At 41.2% G+C, this 22686-nt stretch overlaps 1 protein-coding gene across 1 annotated transcript in view; it reads left to right on the top strand.

Moving 5' to 3' along the window:
- Positions 1 to 13154, top strand: part of NECTIN3 (nectin cell adhesion molecule 3) — a 105943-nt gene extending 92789 nt beyond the window's left edge. Inside the window, exons 6-8 of the mRNA XM_073666673.1 lie at positions 4763 to 4898; positions 5177 to 5261; positions 12498 to 13154. Coding sequence (XP_073522774.1) covers positions 4763 to 4898; positions 5177 to 5261; positions 12498 to 12644 — 368 coding nt within the window. The 3' untranslated portion in view covers positions 12645 to 13154. The remainder of the gene's footprint in view (positions 1 to 4762; positions 4899 to 5176; positions 5262 to 12497) is intronic.
- The last annotated feature ends 9532 nt before the right edge of the window (positions 13155 to 22686 follow it).

The following is a 22686-nucleotide window of genomic DNA, read 5'->3' as shown; positions in this document are numbered from 1 at the left end:
ATGGACTTCAGTTTGTTATAAACATGTATCCTATTAGCCCTTAGAGAAGGTAAAAACTTGGAGCTAAAACAACATCTTGGTGGTTAAAATGTAATTTATTCTTTCTTCACCGCCCAATGGTATAAAATTCTATGAGGCACATGTAGTGTCAATATGATCACTGCACCCCTAGATGAATTCATTGGGGGATGTAGTTTGTAAAATGAGGTCACATATGGGGGGTTTCTGTTGTTCTGGCACCTCAGGGGCTCTGCCAATGTGATATGACACCCTCCAACCATTCCAGCAAAATCTGAACTCCAATATGGTGCTTCTTGCCTTCTGAGCTTTGCACTGTGCCACAAAAGTAGTTTTCGATCACATATGGGGTATCTGTGTACTCAGGACAAATTGCATAACAAATTTTTGGGTCCACTTTCTCCTGCTATCCTTGTGAAAATGAAAATTTGGGGCTAAAACTAAATTTTTGTGGGAAAAATATATATTGTTTAATTTTCACAGCTCAATGTTATTAACTTCTGCGAAGCACCTTGGGGTTCAAGGTGCTCATCACACCTCTAGATAAGTTCTCTGAGCGGTCTAGTTTTCAGAATGGTGTCACTTGTGGGGGGTTTCCGCTGTTTAGGCACATCAGGAGCTCTCCAAACGTGACATGGTGTTCGGCTAATTATTCCAGCCAATTTTGCATTCAAAAGTGAAATGGAGCTCCTTCCTTTCCAAGCACTGCCATGCGCCGAAACATTTTAAAATGCTCACAATACCTCTAGATGATTTTCATGATGGGTGTAGTTTAAAAAATGAGGTCACTTGTGGGACTCCTTGTTGTTTTGGCCCCACAGAGTCTCTACAAATGCGTTGTGGCGCTTACAATCTATCCCAACCAAATATGAGCTCAAAAAGCCAAATACCGCTTCTTCCATTCCAAACACTGCCTTTTGTCCAAATAGTAGTTTCTGATCACATACTGGGTATCAGAGCATTCAAAAGAAAGTGGGTAACAAATTGTAGGGTCCATCTTCTCATGTTACTCTTTGTGAAAATGAAAAATGAAAAAAAATTGGGCTAAATCAACATTTTAGTGACAAGTATGAATTTTCAATTTCATGGCCCAATGTTATATACAGTAAACCTAGAGGACAGTGACATAACTAGAGTCTGATGTGCGCCGGTGCAAAATTTGGAACTGGGCATCCACCTGCATGTTTGTCAGATGTATGGGCCCTTGTAGAGTTCTAGATCCTATCAAGACATACTTGTTCGTACCCCATATAACAATGCCCCCTGTCCTTTCTCCTTCCAGTAATTATTTTGGCACTTTCCAGTAACTTTCCAGTAATAATGCCAGCCATTCTGGGCCCCATACTATAACATTTTCCCCCATTCTGGTCCCTTTCCTGGTTTAGTGCAACACTTCCTGGTATAATGTCGCCATTCTGGAATAATGTCCCCCATCCTTGTATAATGACCCCAATCTGGCATATTGTCACCATTCTGGTATAATGTCCTCCATTCTGCTATAATGTCCCTATTCTAGTATAATGTACCTCATTCGGGTATAATGTCCCCCATTCTGGTGTTATGTCCCCCATTCTAGTATAATGTCCCCATTTTGGTACAATGCCCCCATCCTGGGCCCCTTCTGTTCTTCTCCAGCACATTTTAAAAGGAAACAAATGATTATTCTCACTTTCCTCCACTCCCACACCATGCAGCATCCTCTTCTATAGCTGGTGCAGGAGCCAGCTGGTGACGTCAGCATAACAGCACATGCAGCACAGCACATGAGGTCACTGACATGTGCCGCTCGTCACTAGCAAGCCAACATCTGCTGTCGGCCTTCACTAGCAAGGCAACGTCTGCTTCCGGCTTCTAATTAGCCTGCAGCGCATATTGCAGCACAGGGAGGCAGTCGGTCTTTGCGCCTCAATACATTTCACCAGAATTTGCGGCCAAGGGCGCACATCCAGGTGAAATTGGCATCGGTGACCCCCCTCCAGCACGGGCCCGGATGCTGTCGCACCCTCTGCGACCACAAACGTTACACACCTGCTAGGGGACTCTGCAAATGCGACTTGGAACCTCCAATCTATTCTAGCTAAATTTGTGCTTCAAAAGTCAAATAGCGCACCTTCCCTTATGGGACCTGACATTTGTCCAGTCTAGTAGTTTTCGACCACATACAGATGGTATCACTGTATTCAGACAAAAGTGGGAAACAACTTGTGGGGTCCATTTTCTCCTAATGTTCCTAGTGAAAATGAAAAATTTGATGTGTAAGCAACATTTTAGTGGAAAAAATATAATTTTAATTACTTCAATTCATGTTGTATTAATTCTTGTGAAACACCAATAGGGTTAACAAAATCTGTGACACAAGTTTTCAAAACTTTAAGTTTTTAAAATTGTATCACTTTGGGGGCATTTTCCAATATACAGAACCCTCAAAGTTAGATCAAATGTGAATAGGTCCCTAAAAATGTTTAGTAAATTTCCTGAAAAAAGATAGAAATAGCTGCAAAAATTGTAATCCTTCTAACAAACTAAGAAAATAAAAGGACGCTTGAAAATGACACTGGCATAAAGTAGACATATGGAAAATGTTATTTATTAACTTAAATTGAAAAGTTGCTAGGTTTTCAAATTTTTCATCAAATTTCTGATATTTTCATAAATAAACACAACATATCAACCTAAATTTACAAATAGCATAAAGTATAATGTGTCACAAAAAAACATTCACTGAATTACTGAGATATGTTGGGATTCCAGAGTTCTTACCACATAAAGTGATACTTGTCAGATTTGAAAAATGGGGCCTGGTCATGAAGGTCCAAATTGACTTGGTCCTTAAGGAGTCAAAAGGATATTCGCAAGTTTAGAATTTATCCCCTATCCTAAATATTGGGGATAACTTCCTGATGACTGGAGGATTTGTAAGGTGCCAGAGGGAGGTAGCCGTGGTCGAGCTGCTGCTCCATCTCCCCCTCACACTCTACAGGAAATTTGTGTCCTCGTCCCAGTGTGCTGTCTCGTGTAGGGTGCATTACACTCACTTGCAGACCGTAGGCCTCCTCTGCCTTTTGGTCTCCATCCTCAGGAACAGCCGCGCGCACATCAGGGGATACCCAGTTCGTTTTGTAATAAAGAAGTTTACTTAACTGTCCATTTTCATCATAAACAAACACGCAGTATTGGGCACAACCTTTTATGTTGCTTAGGTCCATAGCAAAGCACACTTTCATGTTTTCCTTTTGTTTAGCATGAACTATCTTTACACTTACTGGTTCATTCAGCCCCAGGGATTTCCCGTCTGCCCCATAGTATTTCCAAGATTAGTTGCATTTCCCTTGCGCAGTTCCACGTCCATCTTCCTCTGTACGGAAGGAGTTAAGGTGCTCCCCATAGCACCTGTATCAAGCCTTAGGCTCTGGACAATGCTGGAATGTTCTCAGGGAATTTTGTAAGGTCCCATACCGCTCAGAACAAAATGTGCTGTTGTTGCGATCAGTCCACTGCACCATGAATTTGACCTTGTCACTGTCACCAACGAACTCTCTCACTAACTAAACGAGGAAATGGTTCTCTTTAACTGGCCCAAATCCCTCCCACTGTTGGTCAGACCAATCATTAACTGTCTCTTTACTCTGCCTGCCCCAGTAGTCTGTTGCTGGGCAGACTTAACCTTTCAATTACTTAACTACAGTTGCTATCTTCTAACAGTATGCACTCAGCATATTACACTTACAATGCCTGTGCTTACCCTATGCTCGTGCTGGAGTGTACATTACTCAGACTAGGCATTACCTTTACAGTACCCACATAGCAGCAACATTACCTAAAATACTATGCATTACTAAACATTACATTCCTAAAGCCTCATGACATAGTCCACAATTAACATATTACAATACATCTACAAAAATGCATGACACTATTCACTTAGCACAATTATTGTCTTCAGGGGCAAGAACACGACAGTCACTCTCCACACCCTTACATTGGGATCACTTCCTGATGATTGGAGGGTCTACCTCTGGAATCACCACCAATCCCGAGAACCAGGCCCTGTGTAAATGGAGTGGTTGATAATACACATTGCCTCTCCATTCATATGGGAGTGCTGAAGATCAGCCGAACAGCTCATTCTTAGCTGAGATAGTTGTGCGCTGTGCTCCGCTGATCTGATTGGCACTACCATAAGAATGAGTGGAGCAGTGATCGACCATCGCTCGATTCACATGGGGCTGTTCCCTATTGGTCAGACCCCCAGTGATCAGGAAGTTATTGCTGATCAAGTTTCCAACAACCAATGCAATGCTTAAAGGGAATCTCACCAGATTTTGTTACCCCATCTAAGAGGAGCATGATGTAGGAGCAGAGACTCTGATTCCAGCATTGTGTCACTTAGTTTACTGGGTGCTACAGTTTTGATTAAAAACTGTTTTATCTGCTACAGATCTCTCAGTTCTCAGAATACTGAGCTCTGTATAACCCCTCCCACACCACTGATTTGTAGCTTTTGAGCAAACTGTCCTCTAGTGATAATATCCTGTGGATACAACAATGGTTTTATAAACACAACAGCAAGAGGCCCAGTAAGTGATGCATCACTGGAATCAGGGTTTCTGTTTCTATACTATACTGCTCTTAGATTACGTGCCAAAAACCTGGTGACAGATTCCCTTCAATGTGACTGAATAAAAAAACAAGTGGTATTAAAGCATTTGATATGAATTATACCCCTGACTTTGTTACTCTATAGAATATCCATTAAAGGACACATCATCCTTGGCCGCAGCTGGGGCAATAATAGGAGCAGTTCTAGCTCTTTTCTTTATGACAATTTTCTTGGTGATTCTACGAACGTCTGGAAACAAAAGATCATATGTTGATACCATGTAAGTAAAAATCAGTGGAAACATACTATAAAGTTTACAAGAAAACAAGTTTTAAAGAGATTATCTAATACTTTTCCTGTAAAGATAGATTTGTTTAACTAGAATCATAACTTTAATTTTCTGAGATATGCAACAAAATAATGTCAGTAATATGTTATACAGAGTCTGTAGAATACATAGTCTTAACATAATGTTATAGTTTGATAGTTACTTTGAAGGATAACCTGCAATAAGTGTTACACTATGACTGTTTGTTATTATTGGCCATATCTTTTTAGAACCGAGCTGTCACCGACTCTAAAAACCTGCTGTGCATTTGATGACCCTTTACTTTCTGTTGTTGGGAGAAAATATCATTACAAGGTAAGCTGCCAAGTGTGTCTCCATGCAACAATGTGGTTAATCGTTGTAAAATGCTGTACATCACCGAAAACATCAACATAGGACAACTTTGCTTGGAATAAAGATGTCTTTTTACTGCTAAGGGCATATGTAAGACCCTCTGAAGGCTCTCATTGCCGTCATCTTGGTCCTCCTGTGTGGTGGACTTCATAGAAGAACGTATTTTTCACTATATACTGCAATAGTAATGTACAATTGCAGGTTCAAGAGGGATGACAACTTCTCCTTCTCCCTGCACACACTGAGATGTCAGTCTCACCACTGTGGGCATATCAATGATACTACGTGCTGGAAGCATGCCCACAACAGTGTGACTGACATGCCAGCCTGTGCAGGATGGAGTAAAAGTAACTAGATCGTGTCTGTGAGCGAGGACAGGTGAGTAGCATTTTTTTTATTGTTATTCACTTATAGGGGAAATGTGTGAAGACATCATGCTGTGTGGAATCCATCAGACCACGGGGATTATACTATGTGGGGTACTGTATGGGCCATTATACTTTATGCATGGTGCTCTAGGGATCATAAAGTGTGCAGGAATGTACTGGGGGGACATGATACTGTGTTGCCGCTTCATACTGTGTGGGAAGCTATGGGGGCATCATACTGTAAGTATGGGGAGCTGTAGGGGCCATCATACTGTGTGGGGAGCTGTGGGGGCCATCATACTGTGTGTAGAGCTATGGGGGATTATTCTGTTTGGAGAGATTTGGTGGATCATACTGTCTGGGGTACTGTGGGAGCCATTATCCTGTTTTAGGGGCCATGGAGACATCATACTGTGTTGAGGGCTGTGGAAACCATCATACTGTATGGGGAGCTGTGAAGGCATCATACTGTGTTATGTCAATATACTTCATTCTGCTTAATATTAAGCGATAATAATAATGTTAGAGATGGATGGATCGCTTCATGCAACCACAGTCCCGGTCAGTGCTCTCTGGCGCGGCATTTGATCATCGGCCTGGCGTGACGTCATCTGTGCTGATTACAGCTCACTTTTGACGATGCTCCAGACCAGCAAATCATAAGCTGAACATGGGATCACTGGGAAGGTGAGGAAGTTTGCGCAAGCCCTGTCCACAGACAAAGAGCACTCACCTGGACCGGGGTTGCGCAAAGCGATCCGCAAATCTCTAATCAAAATGTAAAAAAAACCCTACAAATACAGTTATATGAAAAAGTTTGGGCACCCCTATTAATCTTAAGCTTAATGTTTTATAAAAATTGGTGTTTTTGCAAGAGCTATTTCAGTTTGATATATGTAATAACTGTTGGATACAGTAATGTTTCTGCCTTGAAATGAGGTTTATTGTACTAACAGAAAATGTGCAATCTGCATTCAAACAAAATTTGACAGGTGCATAAGTATGGGCACCTCACCAGAAAAGTGACATTAATATTTAGTAGATCCTCCTTTTGCAAAAATAACAGCCTCTAGTCGCTTCCTGTAGCTTTTAATGAGTTCCTGGATCCTGGATGAAGGTATTTTTGACCATTCCTCTTTACAAAACAATTCCAGTTCAGTTAAGTTTGATGGTCGCCGAGCATGGACAGCCCTCTTCAACTGATCCCACAGATGTTCAATGATATTCAGGTCTGGGGACTGGGATGGCCATTCCAGAACATTGTAATTGTTCCTCTGCATGAATGCCTGAGTAGATTTGGAGCGGTGTTTTGGATCATTGTCTTGCTGAAAGATCCATCCCCTGCGTAACTTCAACTTTGTCACTATAGAAACTATAAGGTAATGGGGAAGGAGACAGTAGGTGAGAGGAGAGACTGCTCATATGGCAGTGTTGTGGCATTAGCTTTTTTGCAGGCTGTAAGCTTTTTTGAATAGATGGATTTTCAGGTTGCATTTGAAAGACAGGGCAGAGTTGGTTAGGACAGTGCGTTCCAGAGTATGCACAAGAGTACTCTTGGAGATTCGGAGATTGTGTGTGGGACAGTAGCCGTAGATTAGGTGAGAGATGAATGAATACATCTATCTCTGCCCTTCTCTGGCTCTATAAAGCCAGGGCTGTCAACAAAACAAAAGGGGGCATAGATAGAGGGAAAACAAGTAGGTGGGAAGGTGCACTTAAATGTTTAGCCACACCAAGGGTGCACTGAACATCTGTACTTGGTTTGAACAGTCATTCTGTGCTGAGTCCCTTTATACTTTAAGCAAATCATCAACACTCAAACATTGTGGGAGAATGAACTGTTTTATTCAGGACATAAAGCCACCATTATCTTCACCATCAACAACATGGAGGGTACAGGAAAGAAGTGACACCATTAAAACAATTGAAAAGGCATACAGTACAGACTAAACAAACTACTGTCTGCTCAACATTGTCCCTCCAGCATAAGTCTGCAGCTGTTGCTATTACTCCAAACCCTTTATTCAACAGCTAGTTAATACTATATGCAATAAAAAGGGACAGATAGTGGAGTCTCTCCCTAATGAAATACTGTTAGGTTAAAAGAGAAGATGTATATGTCAGTGCACACTTTGTGAACAATGCGAAAAAGCATAGCACAATTCTGTATTCGCTGACTGCTGCCTCCCTCTTTATCTTATTTACTTAGGTTTAATTACTACATTGTTTCCAATAAAACAAAAATAAATGGTAAGGAAATTAAAATATGGGGAAAGAAATGAAGGAAAAATAGAAAAAAATGGTATATAAAACAAAAATTAACACCCACCAGGGAAACAGTAAAAATATTCAACGTGTCAGACAACAGATTGAGTCCATACGAACCAACCCTCTTGGAGAAAGGCTTATTTTTTTCACCTTCTAACATTATAGAACACTTCAACTTATTTTTGGATTTATCACAGAATAACACAAATTAACTCTCCATAGACATTTTGCAATAAGCAAAAAGAAAAAATCAAAGAAGGATATATATAGCAAAATAAATAGTCACGGATATCCTGGACAGTTTATTTAAACATAAAGATATAAACCTATCTACAAAGTTTCATCCACTGGTGAGTCAGGGACACATCATTAAGACATTCCATGATGCAGTCCTCAGTGATCTCCAGGATCTTTCAAAAACACAACACACACATCCAAATAAAAAAACTAATTTATTGAGAAAAGAAAAACTAGTCCTAGGTGCATTTAAAATCAATAAAGACACGGACTTTGGGTCAGCAGACAAGGGAGGAATGTAACGATTCTACCCCTCAGTGTGTCTTAGGACGCAGTGATTGACAGCTCAGTTGTCCAGTCTAGTGCAGGGGCGTGCTGAGCTCTGTGTTTTGATTGACAGCTCGGACTTCCAATCTGAGACTGAGAGGTGCTGAACTCTTGCCAGGTGCTCCATTTCCTTGATTGATTACTCAGCTACTTAACTGGGCTGGCAGTCCCAGATAGCTGCCAATCGTGGCTTCAGCTGTGTGTGGTTTGTTTTCTCTGTGCCTAGTGCTTTGCTTTCTCTGTGCCTAGTGCTTTGCTTATTGAGCTATCGCTGCCTGACCTTGGACCTCGTTCTGACCATCCCTTTGTCTAATCCCTTTGCTCTGATCCGCTATCCTCCCGGTATTTTGACCATGGACCGGGACCTCTCTACGTCTTTTTCTCTTCCCACTGTTTATGACGTACCCTCCTGGCTATTGTCCTCGGACTCCTTGACTATACTGACTCACGGCTTGTTATTGAGAAGTGGCAGTATTGTGATACAGAATTATTGCAGAATATCAGGATGAAGCTAAACAGATTCTTTATGATACTATATACTACTCTTCAAAAACTTATCAATGAAGCAACAAGCAATAAAATACTCACAAGAGGAAAAAGTTTCTGTACTTATCTCACATCCAGCTATACCCTATTTCTATCATCTACCCAAAATACACAAATCTTTACCAAATCCCCCAGGTTGGTCATTAATTTCCAGTATTAACTCAGCTTCTGTAGCGCCAGGATCCCTGCGTGATTCCCATTCTCCTCTTCCCCCGAAGGGATGCCGACTCACTCACCGCCCTGGTCCTCGGCCCGCACTTCCTCCTGCTGCTGTGGTCTCCCAGGGTCTGCGCACATCTGGCAGATCCCTGGGTACTACGCTTGGGGCACGCACATGCATCCCTGGTCTTTTAAAGAGACAGCGCACACTGTCCTAAAGTGTCCCCAGCCAATCGCTCAGAGACACTTATTATTTAAGGCACCTCCACCTGTTGGGAGGAGTCTGAGCAACGTGTTCTGTCAGTTTGTCTGCACACTTGCTAGTTGTCAGGTCCCCTGTTCTTGTATCCCTGTATACCAGCTGTGCCTGCCAGCACCTGCCATGCCTTTCTGTATTCTAGAATTTTCACCTGTATACAAGCCGTGCTTGCCAGTACCTGCCGTATCAGCTTGTATGCCAGCTGAGTCTGCCAGTACCTGTCCAACACCTGCCTGTGCCTGCTGTGCCATCCATTACTGGCTGTTCCAGCGTCCTACCCCTTTGTAGGTCAGCTTCCGTGTACCTTACCTCTGTCCTGGAGTAGCACCTGACACACATCTGGAGCCAAGTCTAACCACACCATCAGGGGCTCCAGCAAAGAGTCAGGTGTTTGCCTAGTCAGGCCCCTCCAGGATCTCCTCAGTCCACGGCCCAGTGGTTCCACTACCATGTGCGTTACAGCTACTTGTCATTTATCTCATTATCTAGATCCCTATCTTCGGGAATATGTCGCAAATCTCCCCAGCCACCTAAAGGACTCCACTCAGCTGAATAAAGAATTGAACAGATACATCTGAAATGAAAACTATAGACTCATAACTATATATGTCACCTCACTCTACAGCAATTTCGACACAAAATTCGTCCACACTGTGTATATGCCTACCTATAAAAGGATGATTCCATGTTGTCATTCTCAATGTCTGTGCTGCTGTATAATAGCACATAACCAGACATCTTTTCAGCCTGCCACAGACTAAAATCACAGAACATTTTACGTGCCAAAGCAAATTCGTTATATACTGTACCTGCTAGAATGTCCATATCAACAACAATATGTTGCCATGACTGTTCAAATGCTACATGACATTAAATAATCACCCTTTCAAAACCCGTAGACACAATGTGTCAAAAGATTTTACTTGTCATCATGCATCTGATTCCCAAAAACTTAAAATCACACCCATCGATCATATTTCAGAAGATACAATATATTGGAAGTCCTGAAGAAACGAGAAGTCTTCTAGATGTTCAAACTCTGTACTTTACAACCAGACTGAATGAAATCTCTGAGGCCATTTTATAATCCAATAATGTAGCAAAAATGTTCATTTTTTAACTTATTTTTACATTTTAACACTTTATATTTTTTATATTTCCCATAAATCAAAACCGATAACCATAATAATATTCAAAAAACAAACTGATAGGATTGGATTGTGAGCCCCAATGGGGACGGTGTTTGTGATCTCTGTAAAGCACTTTTAATGGTGCTACAAAATGAATAAATGAAGAGGGCCCTACAGTGACAGCTAATAGCAGAAAAAGTTCTACATTCAAAAGAGCCAATTAATAATAACCACACCAATGACATCTAGTGGAAACACATTAGAATTACAACTTTAGAACATCTTAAAAATATCTAAAGTGACATCTTGTGGCCATACACATGATTACATATAAAGGAGTAAATTAACAGCAGTCATGCTGTGGACCTCTACTGGCAGCATTAATAGAAGTGCGTTTAATAATGCATTACCAGTCTGCAATTCTGACCCTTCTCGGCCTCCGTAGCCCACTTACTGAACCTTTGACCTGCTGTTTTTTCTCACCTTTTCTTCTGTAAATGTCAGTTGCAATCCACTGTACCCATGTGTTTTTACCTGATGAAGACTTTGATTCAAAATTGAAAACGCGTTTGTTGTAGCACTTTTAATGCCTTATATTTTATTTGATTTTTTTTGTGACATATAAGTAAGTCAATTTGAGGATAGAATCAAACTGTTCACATTCTGATAATATCAGCGGACAGCGCCTGATAGAACCTCATCTTCCTACTATTGGAATTCATCTGCTAACGCTTAGTATATTAGCACCAACTTCCTTATTAGCCCAGAATGTCTTCTTACAAATCAATTGCTTTATAAAACTATCCATTATCCTTAGTTGTAGCTTGGATCTTCACATCAATAAGTTTGGTTCTTTGGTTAACTCTTTCCATCTGTGCAAGTGTCAGACATTGGTTGCCTTCAAAGCTCTGTGCATGTCCAATTGGTTGTTACTTGTTAAGCTTTCTCAGCCAAATTACTTCTTGACTTGTTTGTATTGCTGTAACCAACTCAGCCTCTGTTATTATTCCCTATAAGTACGTCTTTGGAGTGTGGGAGGAAGCCGGAGAACCCGGAGGAAACCCAGGCAAACACGGGGAGAACATACAAACTCCTTGCAGGTGTTGTCCTTGGTGGGATTTGAACCCAGTGAAGACTTTAGGACCTTCCGACGTCAGCGTCACGTGACCCGTCACATGACTCTGACGTCAGCGAAGGTCCTTCTTCATTCAACCGCGAAGTGCGGGGAATCAAGCAGGAGCGCTGCGCGGGCCGTCAGAAGGTGAGAATATATATATTTTTTATTTTATTCTTTTTTTTTAATGGTACCTGGGTCTGGATGAGAGTCCTCTCATCCACACCCGGGTACCATCCGCACATTAGACCGCATGAAAAGCGCATCAACATATACAGTGATGCGGATTCCATGCGGTCTAATGCAAGTCAATGGCGGCAAAAGAGCAGCATTTCCGCAAAATTAATTGACATGCTGCGGATTTTTGACCGCAGCGTTTACGCTGCGGAAAAATCCGCATCATGGGCACAGCACATGCGGATTTCAATTGGGGAACATTGCTGCCCTTCTACCATGCGTTTTTCATGCGTTTCCGCGGCGTTTACGCAACTGCAAAAACGCCGCGGAAACGCATGAAAAACGCATCGTGTGAACTCAGCCTTAGTCTCTTTTTGCCTTCCTCTGAAAGACCCCATTTTTAGGCACTTGATTTATCTTGCTGTCCCGTGCTCTAGTGACCTGTCCTAAGGCTTTGACAGATCGCTTTGGCAAATCGTTAGTGACTTTGGTTAACATGGTTTCAGTAGAGTGGTGGGTCCAAAGACAGATAATTATAGCTGATAAACCAGTGTTTGATTAGGGGTGGGAAAACAGATTTGTAAATTATGTTTATCTTTGGTTTTCTTTTAGGTACAAAGCCACAGTCGTGACGGTTGGGAAGGCACAGAGCAGAGTATAGCTAAATATCCACCACACTGTGAAGCACATTATATGAATGAGCCATGTGAAGATCGAAGATCAAGACGGGATTGTTTTACACACAGATATTGTGTCTGAATGGTCCGGTTTCATTACAACTGCCACATGCTATACAGTAATTTCTGGCTAGATAGAATAACCAAAATAGATTAAAAATGTCAAGATTTTTATAACATAGTATTAGGCTGTGTGCCCACTATATGTTTTTTAAGCGTTTCTGCAGTGGCAATTGCGCTACAGAAACGCTTAAAAACGCTTGGTAAAAGGCCTGCCATGTTCCCCAATGATAATCCGCATGTGCTGTGCACATGCTGCGGAAATTTCCGCTGCGGATTATCATTGCGGAAAAAAACGCAGCACTACCAATTATTTTGCGGAATCGCGGCGTTTTCGCCGCCATTGACTTGCATTGGACCGCATGACATCCGCATCACTGCATCTGTACATGCGGAATCCATGCGTTTCAATGTGCTTATGGTACCTGGGTTTGGAGAAGAGGAGACTCTCCCTGGACCCGGGTACCATAGTACCTGTAAAAAAAAAGAATAAAATAAAAAATATACATTATACTTACCTTCTGATGGCCCCCGGTGTCCTTAGCGATGCGTCCTGGCTTGCCGGCAGCTCGTGATGGTCTAAAAAGGACCTGCCATGACGTAATTTAGTCATGTGATGGGTCACGCGACCGCTGATGTCGGCGGTCGCATGACCCGTCACATGACTAAATGACGTCATGACAGGTCCTTTTATCCACCGTGAGCTGCCGGCAAGCCAAGACGCATCGGATAAGGACACCGGAGGCCATCAGAAGGTAAGTACAATATTTATTTTTTATTTTTTACCATTCTTTTTCGGTCACACTATATAAATCCATGCCGGTTGCATGGATTTATATAGTGTGACCAAGTTGTCAAGCACTTTCCAAGTGATGCTAAAATCGCCTGGAAAGCGCTTGACAACCAGCATGCGGAAATGCAAGTGAAGAACGCTTCACATCCGCATGTCCCTGGCAGGAAAACGCATGTGCAATCCGCATGTACAATCCGCATGTGCAATCCGCATGTACAATCCGCATGTACAATCCGCATGTACAATCCGCATGTACACTCCACATGCGTTTTTTCTGCCAGGGAGATGCGGAAACGCTCAGGAAAAATCCGGAGCATTTCTGCATCATAGGCACATAGCTTTAGCCTAAATGCATAACTGGAAGATGTATATGAGTGTTATCTGCATTGCAAGAACACTTCGACACAAGTCTGGTAATAAAGAAATAGTTTATAGTCTTAGGTTTTACAGCCGAATCCTCATTAACTATTAAATATAAAATGTACTAACTTGTTTTTCTTCCGTCTAATTTCACATTGTAAAACAGGTAAAATGATTTACATTAAACATTCGTGTTTATCGATGTTACACATTTAAGAAGAGGTGAAAACATAAGGCCCCATATAATTAAACAAATGAATCCGTGATGCCACAATCGGGCATCTGGGTTCATTGACACAACTCCATGGAGAAATGAACACAAGCAAAAGGAGGAACTGGACTTTATGATAAATAGAAAATGCTAAATATTTTACTAGATCAAAGTGGTAAACATAAAACAGCAAAAAAGTCACATAGAACCAGGACAAAAAATGAGGGAAGAAAACCTCCTGCATAGGTTTATAAAGTGTCTAGTGCTTGAATAATTTTAAGAAAATGGCAACGTCTCATGCTCTCAATGTGAGTCTTTATCTAAAGAAATTCGGAAAGACATACATAAGTCTAAAAAGACTCCTGGATTATAAGTAATTCCTAGGTGGGAATATTACCATGTAGCAGCAACATGCATCATATATGTTTGAAACGGCTACATAGTGAAGTACCATGAGCAAGCTAAGCATGTAATGGAATAGACCTTACCCAAAGTCTGCGCAGGAGGGAGCAGGAGATTAAGTGGAAAAGAGGGTCCCCAAGGACAACCCCGACGCGTGTTTTGCATGTAATGTGGTCGCTTTATCAAGAAGAAATGCCTTCCAGAACTGGAAGATGTATACACTTTGGTCTGGTAATAAAGAAATGGTTTATAGGCTTTGGTTTTATAACCGAATCCTCATTATTAAATATAAAATGTACTAATTAGTGATGAGCGAGTATGTTTTGTCAACCCTTTCGCAGAGTATACTTGGCCGAGCACCGAGTATTTATAGCGTGCTCAGGCTTTAAGTTTTCTTCGCTCCGTGAACATGATTTGCAACTGTTTGACAGATTTAATACATGTGAGGAATGCTGGAAAAACAGGCAAAACAAAACAAACAACACAAGACAAAAAAGGAAAAGTGACTTACAAAAACCGCAAATGATGATTTGGACCCATTGTGTTTGAGTTCATTGCAAACAGATTGAGGTGAAGGCAGCGAGAAGGAGAGAAGGTTGCTATCCTTTGATAGGAATATAACATTTGAGATAATTCATAGAAACAGGTACAAATATAATTGAAAGATTTTTATGCAAATTCATATTAGCAGACGTACCTTTCCACTGTTTCCATTATTGTTTATCTTGGCATGCCACTGACAGCAAAACATTTTTGAATGTGTAAATGACATCCAACATTATTTATTACTACCAAACGAAATTCAATTGGTGCATATAGAAGAATTGACATTTGCAGAGACCATTTTTCTATTGACTTGACTCAAACCTTTAACTTTATGTTCTTTTCACTCACCACAATTGCAATATGAGACATTTTCCATAACGTACTAGTTCCCAAGTAGTTCAGAACACATTTTTTTTATACTGCAAATCAAACTTTTTTTTTTTCTTGTATTAGTATTTGATCTTTTCAGCTCTGGTTTCCTCATTATAGGTCACGAAATATACACTAGATTAGACAACCCAATTGGTAAGCTAATATTGTACATACCATTGGCTGCAAAAATTATCCCATACTAGATAATGGAGCGAGGTCACAGGAGGCAGGGTTGCTGCTTCTGGAGGTCGGTGGCGGCAGGACCGGGGCGATGCTGCGGTGCGTGGGCTGTGTAAAAAATAGCACCAAAATTTGTCCCACAATTTCTGCTGAACGTGGAAATACCCTATATGTGTCTGTACAGTACTTCTTAGCCACAAGGTGAGACTTTGGTAGGAAGGAGCACTATTTGACTCTTGGAGAACAAAATATCGTAGAATAGTCTCCATATACAGAGTCCCTAAGTGCCAGAAGAGCAGAATCCCCACTCTAGTGACCCCATTTTGGAGATTACACTTCTCTAGGAATTTATTTACAGGTGTTGATTTCCAGTATGGATGTTTTCCAGAAACAAGCAGCAATGGATGTTGCCGAGTGAAAATTGCATATCTGCCTGTATAGTGCCCAGTACATTGTAGTACATTATTTTTATAACACCATTGATTCTATGTACAGTACAGACCAAAAGTTTGGACACACCTTCTCATTTAAAGATTTTTCTGTATTTTCATGACTATGAAAATTGTACATTCACACTGAAGGCATCAAAACTATGAATTAACACATGTGGAATTATATACTTAACAAAAAAGTGTGAAACAACTGAAAATATGTCTTATATTCTAGGTTCTTCAAAGTAGCCACATTTTGCTTTGATGCCTGCTTTGCACACTCTTGGCAATGAACAAAAAACAACAATTCAGGAATTGTTTTTTTTTGTTTTTTTTTATGCCATTCACCATATGTTAAAAGTAATAAGACAGCTTTATTCTTCCGGTCAGTACAATTATAGCAATACCTCATTTATATTTTTTTTATGTTTTGCTGCTTTTACACAATAACAACTATTTTATAAAAAAAATAATTGTTTTTGCATCGCTTTATTCTGAGAGCTATAACTTTTTTATTTCTCCACTGATGGAGCTGTATGGTGGCTTGTTTTTTGCGGGACAAGATGACGTTTTCAGCCATACCAAAAATATGTTGTTGTTTTTTTTTACATAAATATACTTATCCAATCCAATCCAATCCAATCCAATGTAGACCAAATCCAACATAGACCAAACTGGAAACTTGCAAAATGTAAAAGCACAAGAAAAACATGACAATAAGAAGAATGAAAGAAATCTCTTATATTGCAGCACTAAAAAGGTTTGGCGCCCTTATTGATGGAGATCGGGGATGGGAGGAGGCCCTTAACCAGGTATGGCTTGATTAATAAAGAAAGAGAACTTTCTCTAACTCTCCACCATTATAGACTATTTATTAAAAGTTCTGTTTCTAAATCACATATTAGGTCATAACTGATTAATATTTTTTAATTTATTTTATGATTTTTTTAAATATTTTTCCACTTTTTTTAACCTTTTTACTTAGTCCCTCTATGGGACTTTTATTAGTCTGATCACTAGTATAATGTATTGCTATGTACCAGCATTGCAATGCATTATACCTGTCGGAGCTGCACTGACAGACGCTTCTTAGACCATGATCTGAGTTTGGTCTAACCGGCTTGCTGTAGCTGGCTGACCCACAGTTCGCCAACCTCGGGTTGTCAAGGCAATGACCAGGCCCCTGTGATGAAGTCACGGGGCGCTGATCTGAAGGGAGAGGGAGCCCCCTCCCTTTCCCTGCTTTCTAAATGCTGCGTTAACTTATGGGGTTAAATGACCCGGGGTGGTGCTTTCATTTAAGCCGAACTCCCGGCAGCGATAATGCAATCATTGCTCCTGTGCCCACATGATCGCCATGGCGTAAATTTGCGTCATTTTGTGGAAAACCGCTCCCGACCATGACATAAACTTACAACAAACATCGAGAAGGGGTTAATACTACTTCCTGTGCCACCTTAACACCTCCTCCTTCTGCCCTTTTTTACCCCTCACACACACACTTATGTTTTTTTTTTGCTGTAAGGGCAGAGAGATGGAGGGGGTCTGCAGGCTGCACTTCACTGAGTGGAGCCTTTTTACCTGCACTCAGCAACTCAGCTAAAAAGTAAGGTTTTCTGTGTGTTTATTTATTGGGTATGCGTTTATTGTGTACACTGTGTGTGAGCACTTATACTCATATATAATGTATGTACAACTATCAGTGCGAGTATGGGGGCCCTCATTCAGTAAGGGGTGTTATGGGTGGTGGGGGATGGAGTCCTCAATCAGTTAGTGTCCGGTGTCGATCTCTGCTGGCACAGAGTTGTCACTGACCTCTCCTGCTGGATATTCAATGTTTTTTGCTGATGTCATGTTGCAAGAGCAGAGGTTTCTCTTCCACTCTGCTCTGTTGACCGGGCATGACTTGCCAATGCTCTGTTGACGTGAAGCAGCTGTATCAGGAGCAGGAGTAGTCGGTGACCATTCTATGCCAGCACCGGGTAGAAAAGGAAGGTAGTTAGGAACTAACTGCCTGTTAGTTTTTAGCCTCATAGTTAAAAAAAAATCCTGGATAACCTCTTTGACTACGCAAACACAGGGGTATTGAGAAGAGCAGAGTTACCCTCAGAATTGGACCATTCAACATGACAGGCCACATCTGGGGTGACTGCTGGCTGTTTTTTTTAGGGTGTGAAGGGACCAATATCCATGGGCCTTCCCATCCTGATAGTATCAGTTTGCTGCTGTCATTTTTACCTTGTTTTTTATGTAGAATGAGAGGAGCCATTGTTAGTTTTGTTTTCTAACTCTTCATTTGTGCAGCATTGAGCAGTCTGTATCTGTTATACTGGGGCCATTTATTTCTATTTCTTTTGAATAGAAACAGGTAATTGTTGTCTTCTTGAGCTCCTGGTTACGTTTTCAAGCTAACACAGGATAAAATGTTGACATGTGAAACAACCTAATTTATTTATTTAATCATTTTTTATATGGATCCACACATTTTTATAACCGACCAACACCAAACTGATCCAATTGGGATGGGAAGGTCCTTAGATGCTGGTTACTTCCTAATCTAAAAATAATAGCCGCCCCAAGCACAAAATATCACATTGGGTGGTCTGTTTCTGGGGGTAGCCAACTCCTTCCCAATTCCCCTGATGCATTAGGCAGTGAATTAATAGTAAAGGGGTTTCAACTTTTGAGGCAAAAAAAACAACACTGTCTCACACTAAGCCCCAGCGATGATAATTTAAAGGTGTCTATCAGATACCTCAATTACTAATTCTACAATAAAGTGTTACAAAAATAAAATAAAATACTTTATTAAGAAAAAAACAAAGCCACTACCCTACACATCCCCCTTTGATTATTGTATTAACCAACTAGATCCCATGTTAGTCCAACGTAGTCCATTAAATCCAATGTATTCCAAATAATGATAAGAAAAATAAAAGAACTCTCTGATATTCTGTCTCATAGGCTTTATCTTGATGTACCTGTCTTATTTCTAAAGTAAATGGATGGTGGGCCCTAAGAATGATGTTCTCTGGTGGGCCCCGTGTTCTCCAGTCCGACACTGGGAATAGCAGTGGCAGAGCGCCAGCGCTGGATTTGGGGAAGATGAATACATCTGATTTTATTATTTTTACATAATGGAAGCTGATGGTGAAAAAAAATGTGAAGATTGAAAATCACTTTAAAAACAAACTTGATGAAACTACTATGTAACTTCTAAACCTCCTGTATTTCCAATCATAACCACTAGATGATGCTCTTCTGCTTCTTATGTGGGCTGTAAGCTTTGAAGGTTTTTTTAGGTTTATGAATTGGCCTAGTAGGTGCTTGGTATATTTCGTTTAGCTGCTAATTCTTTCTACAGGACCATCCATCTCCAAAGACTTTTCTCACAAAGCTGAGAAGACTGTTCATAGCTAATAAAATTAAAAAACAGTTTAGAACCCTTAGATGTTGCTTGCTACATTACTTGCGTAATAAACAATTGGGCATTTTTGGTCACTTTGGTGATCATGGGGAACCAATGGGTTACCAAGGCTCCTGGAGGCCTGCATGAGGCTCCCATACTGCCATGTTAGTCCTTATATGAGGGTCAGCCACAGGATTCATAGCCGTGATTTCACTATTTACTACAATACTACAGTATTGTAGTATATAGCATAAGTGATCAAATGCTCTCAGGTTCAAGTTCCCTAGGGGACTAAAAATAAAAAAAAAATAAAAAATGTTTAATAATATCAACTAATGCAACTAATTGGAAGTTAGGGGCTCAATGAAACTAATCAGAAGTTAGGGGCTCAATGAAACTAATCAGAAGTTAGGGGCTCAATGCAACTAATCAGAAGTTAGGGGCTCAATGCAACTAATCAGAAGTTAGGGGCTTAATGCAACTAATCGGAAGTTAGGGGCTCAATGCAACTAATCGGAAGCTAGGGGCTCAATGCAATTAATCAGAAGTTAGGGGCTCAATGCAACTAATCAGAAGTTAGGGGCTCAATGCAACTAATCAGAAGTTAGGGGCTCAATGCAATTAATCAGAAGTTAGGGGCTCAAATCAGCTTATCGGAAATTAGGAGCTCAGTGCAACTAATCAGAAGTTAGGGGCTCAATGCAACTAATCAGAAGTTAGGGGCTCAATGCAACTAATCGGAAGTGAGGGGCTCAATGCAATTAATCGGAAATTAGAGGCTCAATCAACTAATTGGAAGTTAGGGGCTCATTGCAGCTAATCGGAAGTTAGGGGCTCAATGCAACTAATCGGAACCTAGGGGCTCAATGCAATTAATCAGATGTTAGGGGCTCAAATCAGCTTATCGGAAATTAGGAGCTCAGTGCAACTAATCAGAAGTTAGGGGCTCAATGCAATTTATCGGAAATTAGGAGCTCAGTGCAGCTAATCGAAAGTTAGGGGCTCAATGCAACTAATCGGAAGTTAGGAGCTCAGTGCAACTAATTGGAAATTAGGAGCTCAGTGCAACTAATCGGAAGTTAAGTGCCCAGTGCAACTGATCAGAAGTTAGGGGCTCAATGCAACTAATCGGAAGTTAGGGGCTTAGTGCAACTAATTGGAAGTTAGGAGCTCAGTGCAACTAATTGGAAGTTAGGGGCTCAATGCAACTAATCGGAAGTTAGGAGCTCAGTGCAACTAATTGGAAGTTAGGGGCTCAAATCAGCTTATCGGAAATTAGGAGCTCAGTGCAACTAATCAGAAGTTAGGGGCTCAATGCAATTTATCGGAAATTAGGAGCTCAGTGCAGCTAATCGGAAGTTAGGGGCTCAATGCAACTAATCAGAAGTTAGGGGCTCAATGCAACTAATCGGAAGTTAGGGGCTCAATGCAATTAATCGGAAGTTAGAGGCTCAATCAACTAATTGGAAGTTAGGGGCTCATTGCAACTAATCAGAAGTTAGGGGCTCAATGCAACTAATCGGAAGTTAGGGGCTCAATGCAATTAATCGGAAGTTAGAGGCTCAATCAACTAATTGGAAGTTAGGGGCTCATTGCAACTAATCGGAAGTTAGGGGCTCAATGCAACTAATCGGAAGCTAGAGGCTCAATGCAATTAATCAGAAGTTAGGGGCTCAAATCAGCTTATCGGAAATTAGGAGCTCAGTGCAACTAATCAGAAGTTAGGGGCTCAATGCAATTTATCGAAAATTAGGAGCTCAGTGCAGCTAATCGGAAGTTAAGGGCTCAATGCAACAAATCAGAAGTTAGGAGCTCAGTGCAACTAATCGGAAGTTAGGAGCTCAGTGCAACTAATTGGAAGTTAGGGGCTCAAATCAGCTTATCGGAAATTAGGAGCTCAGTGCAACTAATCAGAAGTTAGGGGCTCAATGCAATTTATCGGAAATTAGGAGCTCAGTGCAGCTAATCGGAAGTTAGGGGCTCAATGCAACTAATCAGAAGTTAGGGGCTCAATGCAACTAATCGGAAGTTAGGGGCTCAATGCAATTAATCGGAAGTTAGAGGCTCAATCAACTAATTGGAAATTAGGGGCTCATTGCAACTAATCGGAAGTTAGGGGCTCAATGCAACTAATCGGAAGCTAGAGGCTCAATGCAATTAATCAGAAGTTAGGGGCTCAAATCAGCTTATCGGAAATTAGGAGCGCAGTGCAACTAATCAGAAGTTAGGGGCTCAATGCAATTTATTGAAAATTAGGAGCTCAGTGCAGCTAATCGGAAGTTAAGGGCTCAATGCAACAAATCAGAAGTTAGGAGCTCAGTGCAACTAATCGGAAGTTAGGAGCTCAGTGCAACTAATCGGAAGTTGGGGGCTCAGTGCAACTAATCGGAAGTTAGGGGCTCAATGCAGCTAATCGGAAGTTAGGGGCTCAATGCAGCTAATCGGAAGTTAGGGGCTCAATGCAGCTAATCGGAAGTTAGGGGCTCAATGCAACTAATCTGAAGTTAGGGGCTCAGTGCAGCTAATCAGAAGTTAAGGGCTCAATGCAACTAATTGGAAGTTTTGAGCTCAATGCAACTAATTGGAAGTTAGGAGTTCAGTGCAACTAATCGGAAGTTAAGTGCCCAGTGCAACTGATCAGAAGTTAGGGGCTTAATGCACCTAATAGGAAGTTAGGGGCTCAATGCAACTAATCGGAAGTTAGGGGCTTAGTGCAACTAATTGGAAGTTAGGGGCTCAAATCAGCTTATCGGAAATTAGGAGCTCAGTGCAACTAATCAGAAGTTAGGGGCTCAATGCAACTAATCAGAAGTTAGGGGCTCAATGCAATTAATCAGAAGTTAGGGGCTCAAATCAGCTTATCGGAAATTAGGAGCTCAGTGCAGCTAATCGGAAGTTAGGGGCTCAATGCAACAAATCAGAAGTTAGGAGCTCAGTGCAACTAATCGGAAGTTAGGAGCTCAGTGCAACTAATCGGAAGTTAGGAGCTCAGTGCAACTAATCGGAAGTTGGGGGCTCAGTGCAACTAATCGGAAGTTGGGGCTCAGTGCAACTAATCGGAAGTTAGGGGCTCAATGCAGCTAATCGGAAGTTAGGGGCTCAATGCAACTAATCAGAAGTTAGGGGCTCAGTGCAGCTAATCAGAAGTTAAGGGCTCAATGCAACTAATTGGAAGTTTTGAGCTCAATGCAACTAATTGGAAGTTAGGAGTTCAGTGCAACTAATCGGAAGTTAGGGGCTTAGTGCAACTAATTGGAAGTTAGGGGCTCAATGCAGCTAATCGGAAGTTAGGGGCTCAATGCAGTTAATCGGAAGTTAGGGGCTCAATGCAACTAATCAGAAGTTAAGGGCTCAATGCAA

This window comes from Phyllobates terribilis, unplaced genomic scaffold (genome assembly GCF_046119375.1).
Source record: "Phyllobates terribilis strain yellow unplaced genomic scaffold, ASM4611937v1 Scaffold_2__4_contigs__length_985480577, whole genome shotgun sequence".
NCBI classification, from domain to species: domain Eukaryota; kingdom Metazoa; phylum Chordata; class Amphibia; order Anura; family Dendrobatidae; genus Phyllobates; species Phyllobates terribilis.
This window is presented reverse-complemented; position numbering and strand designations above follow the sequence as displayed.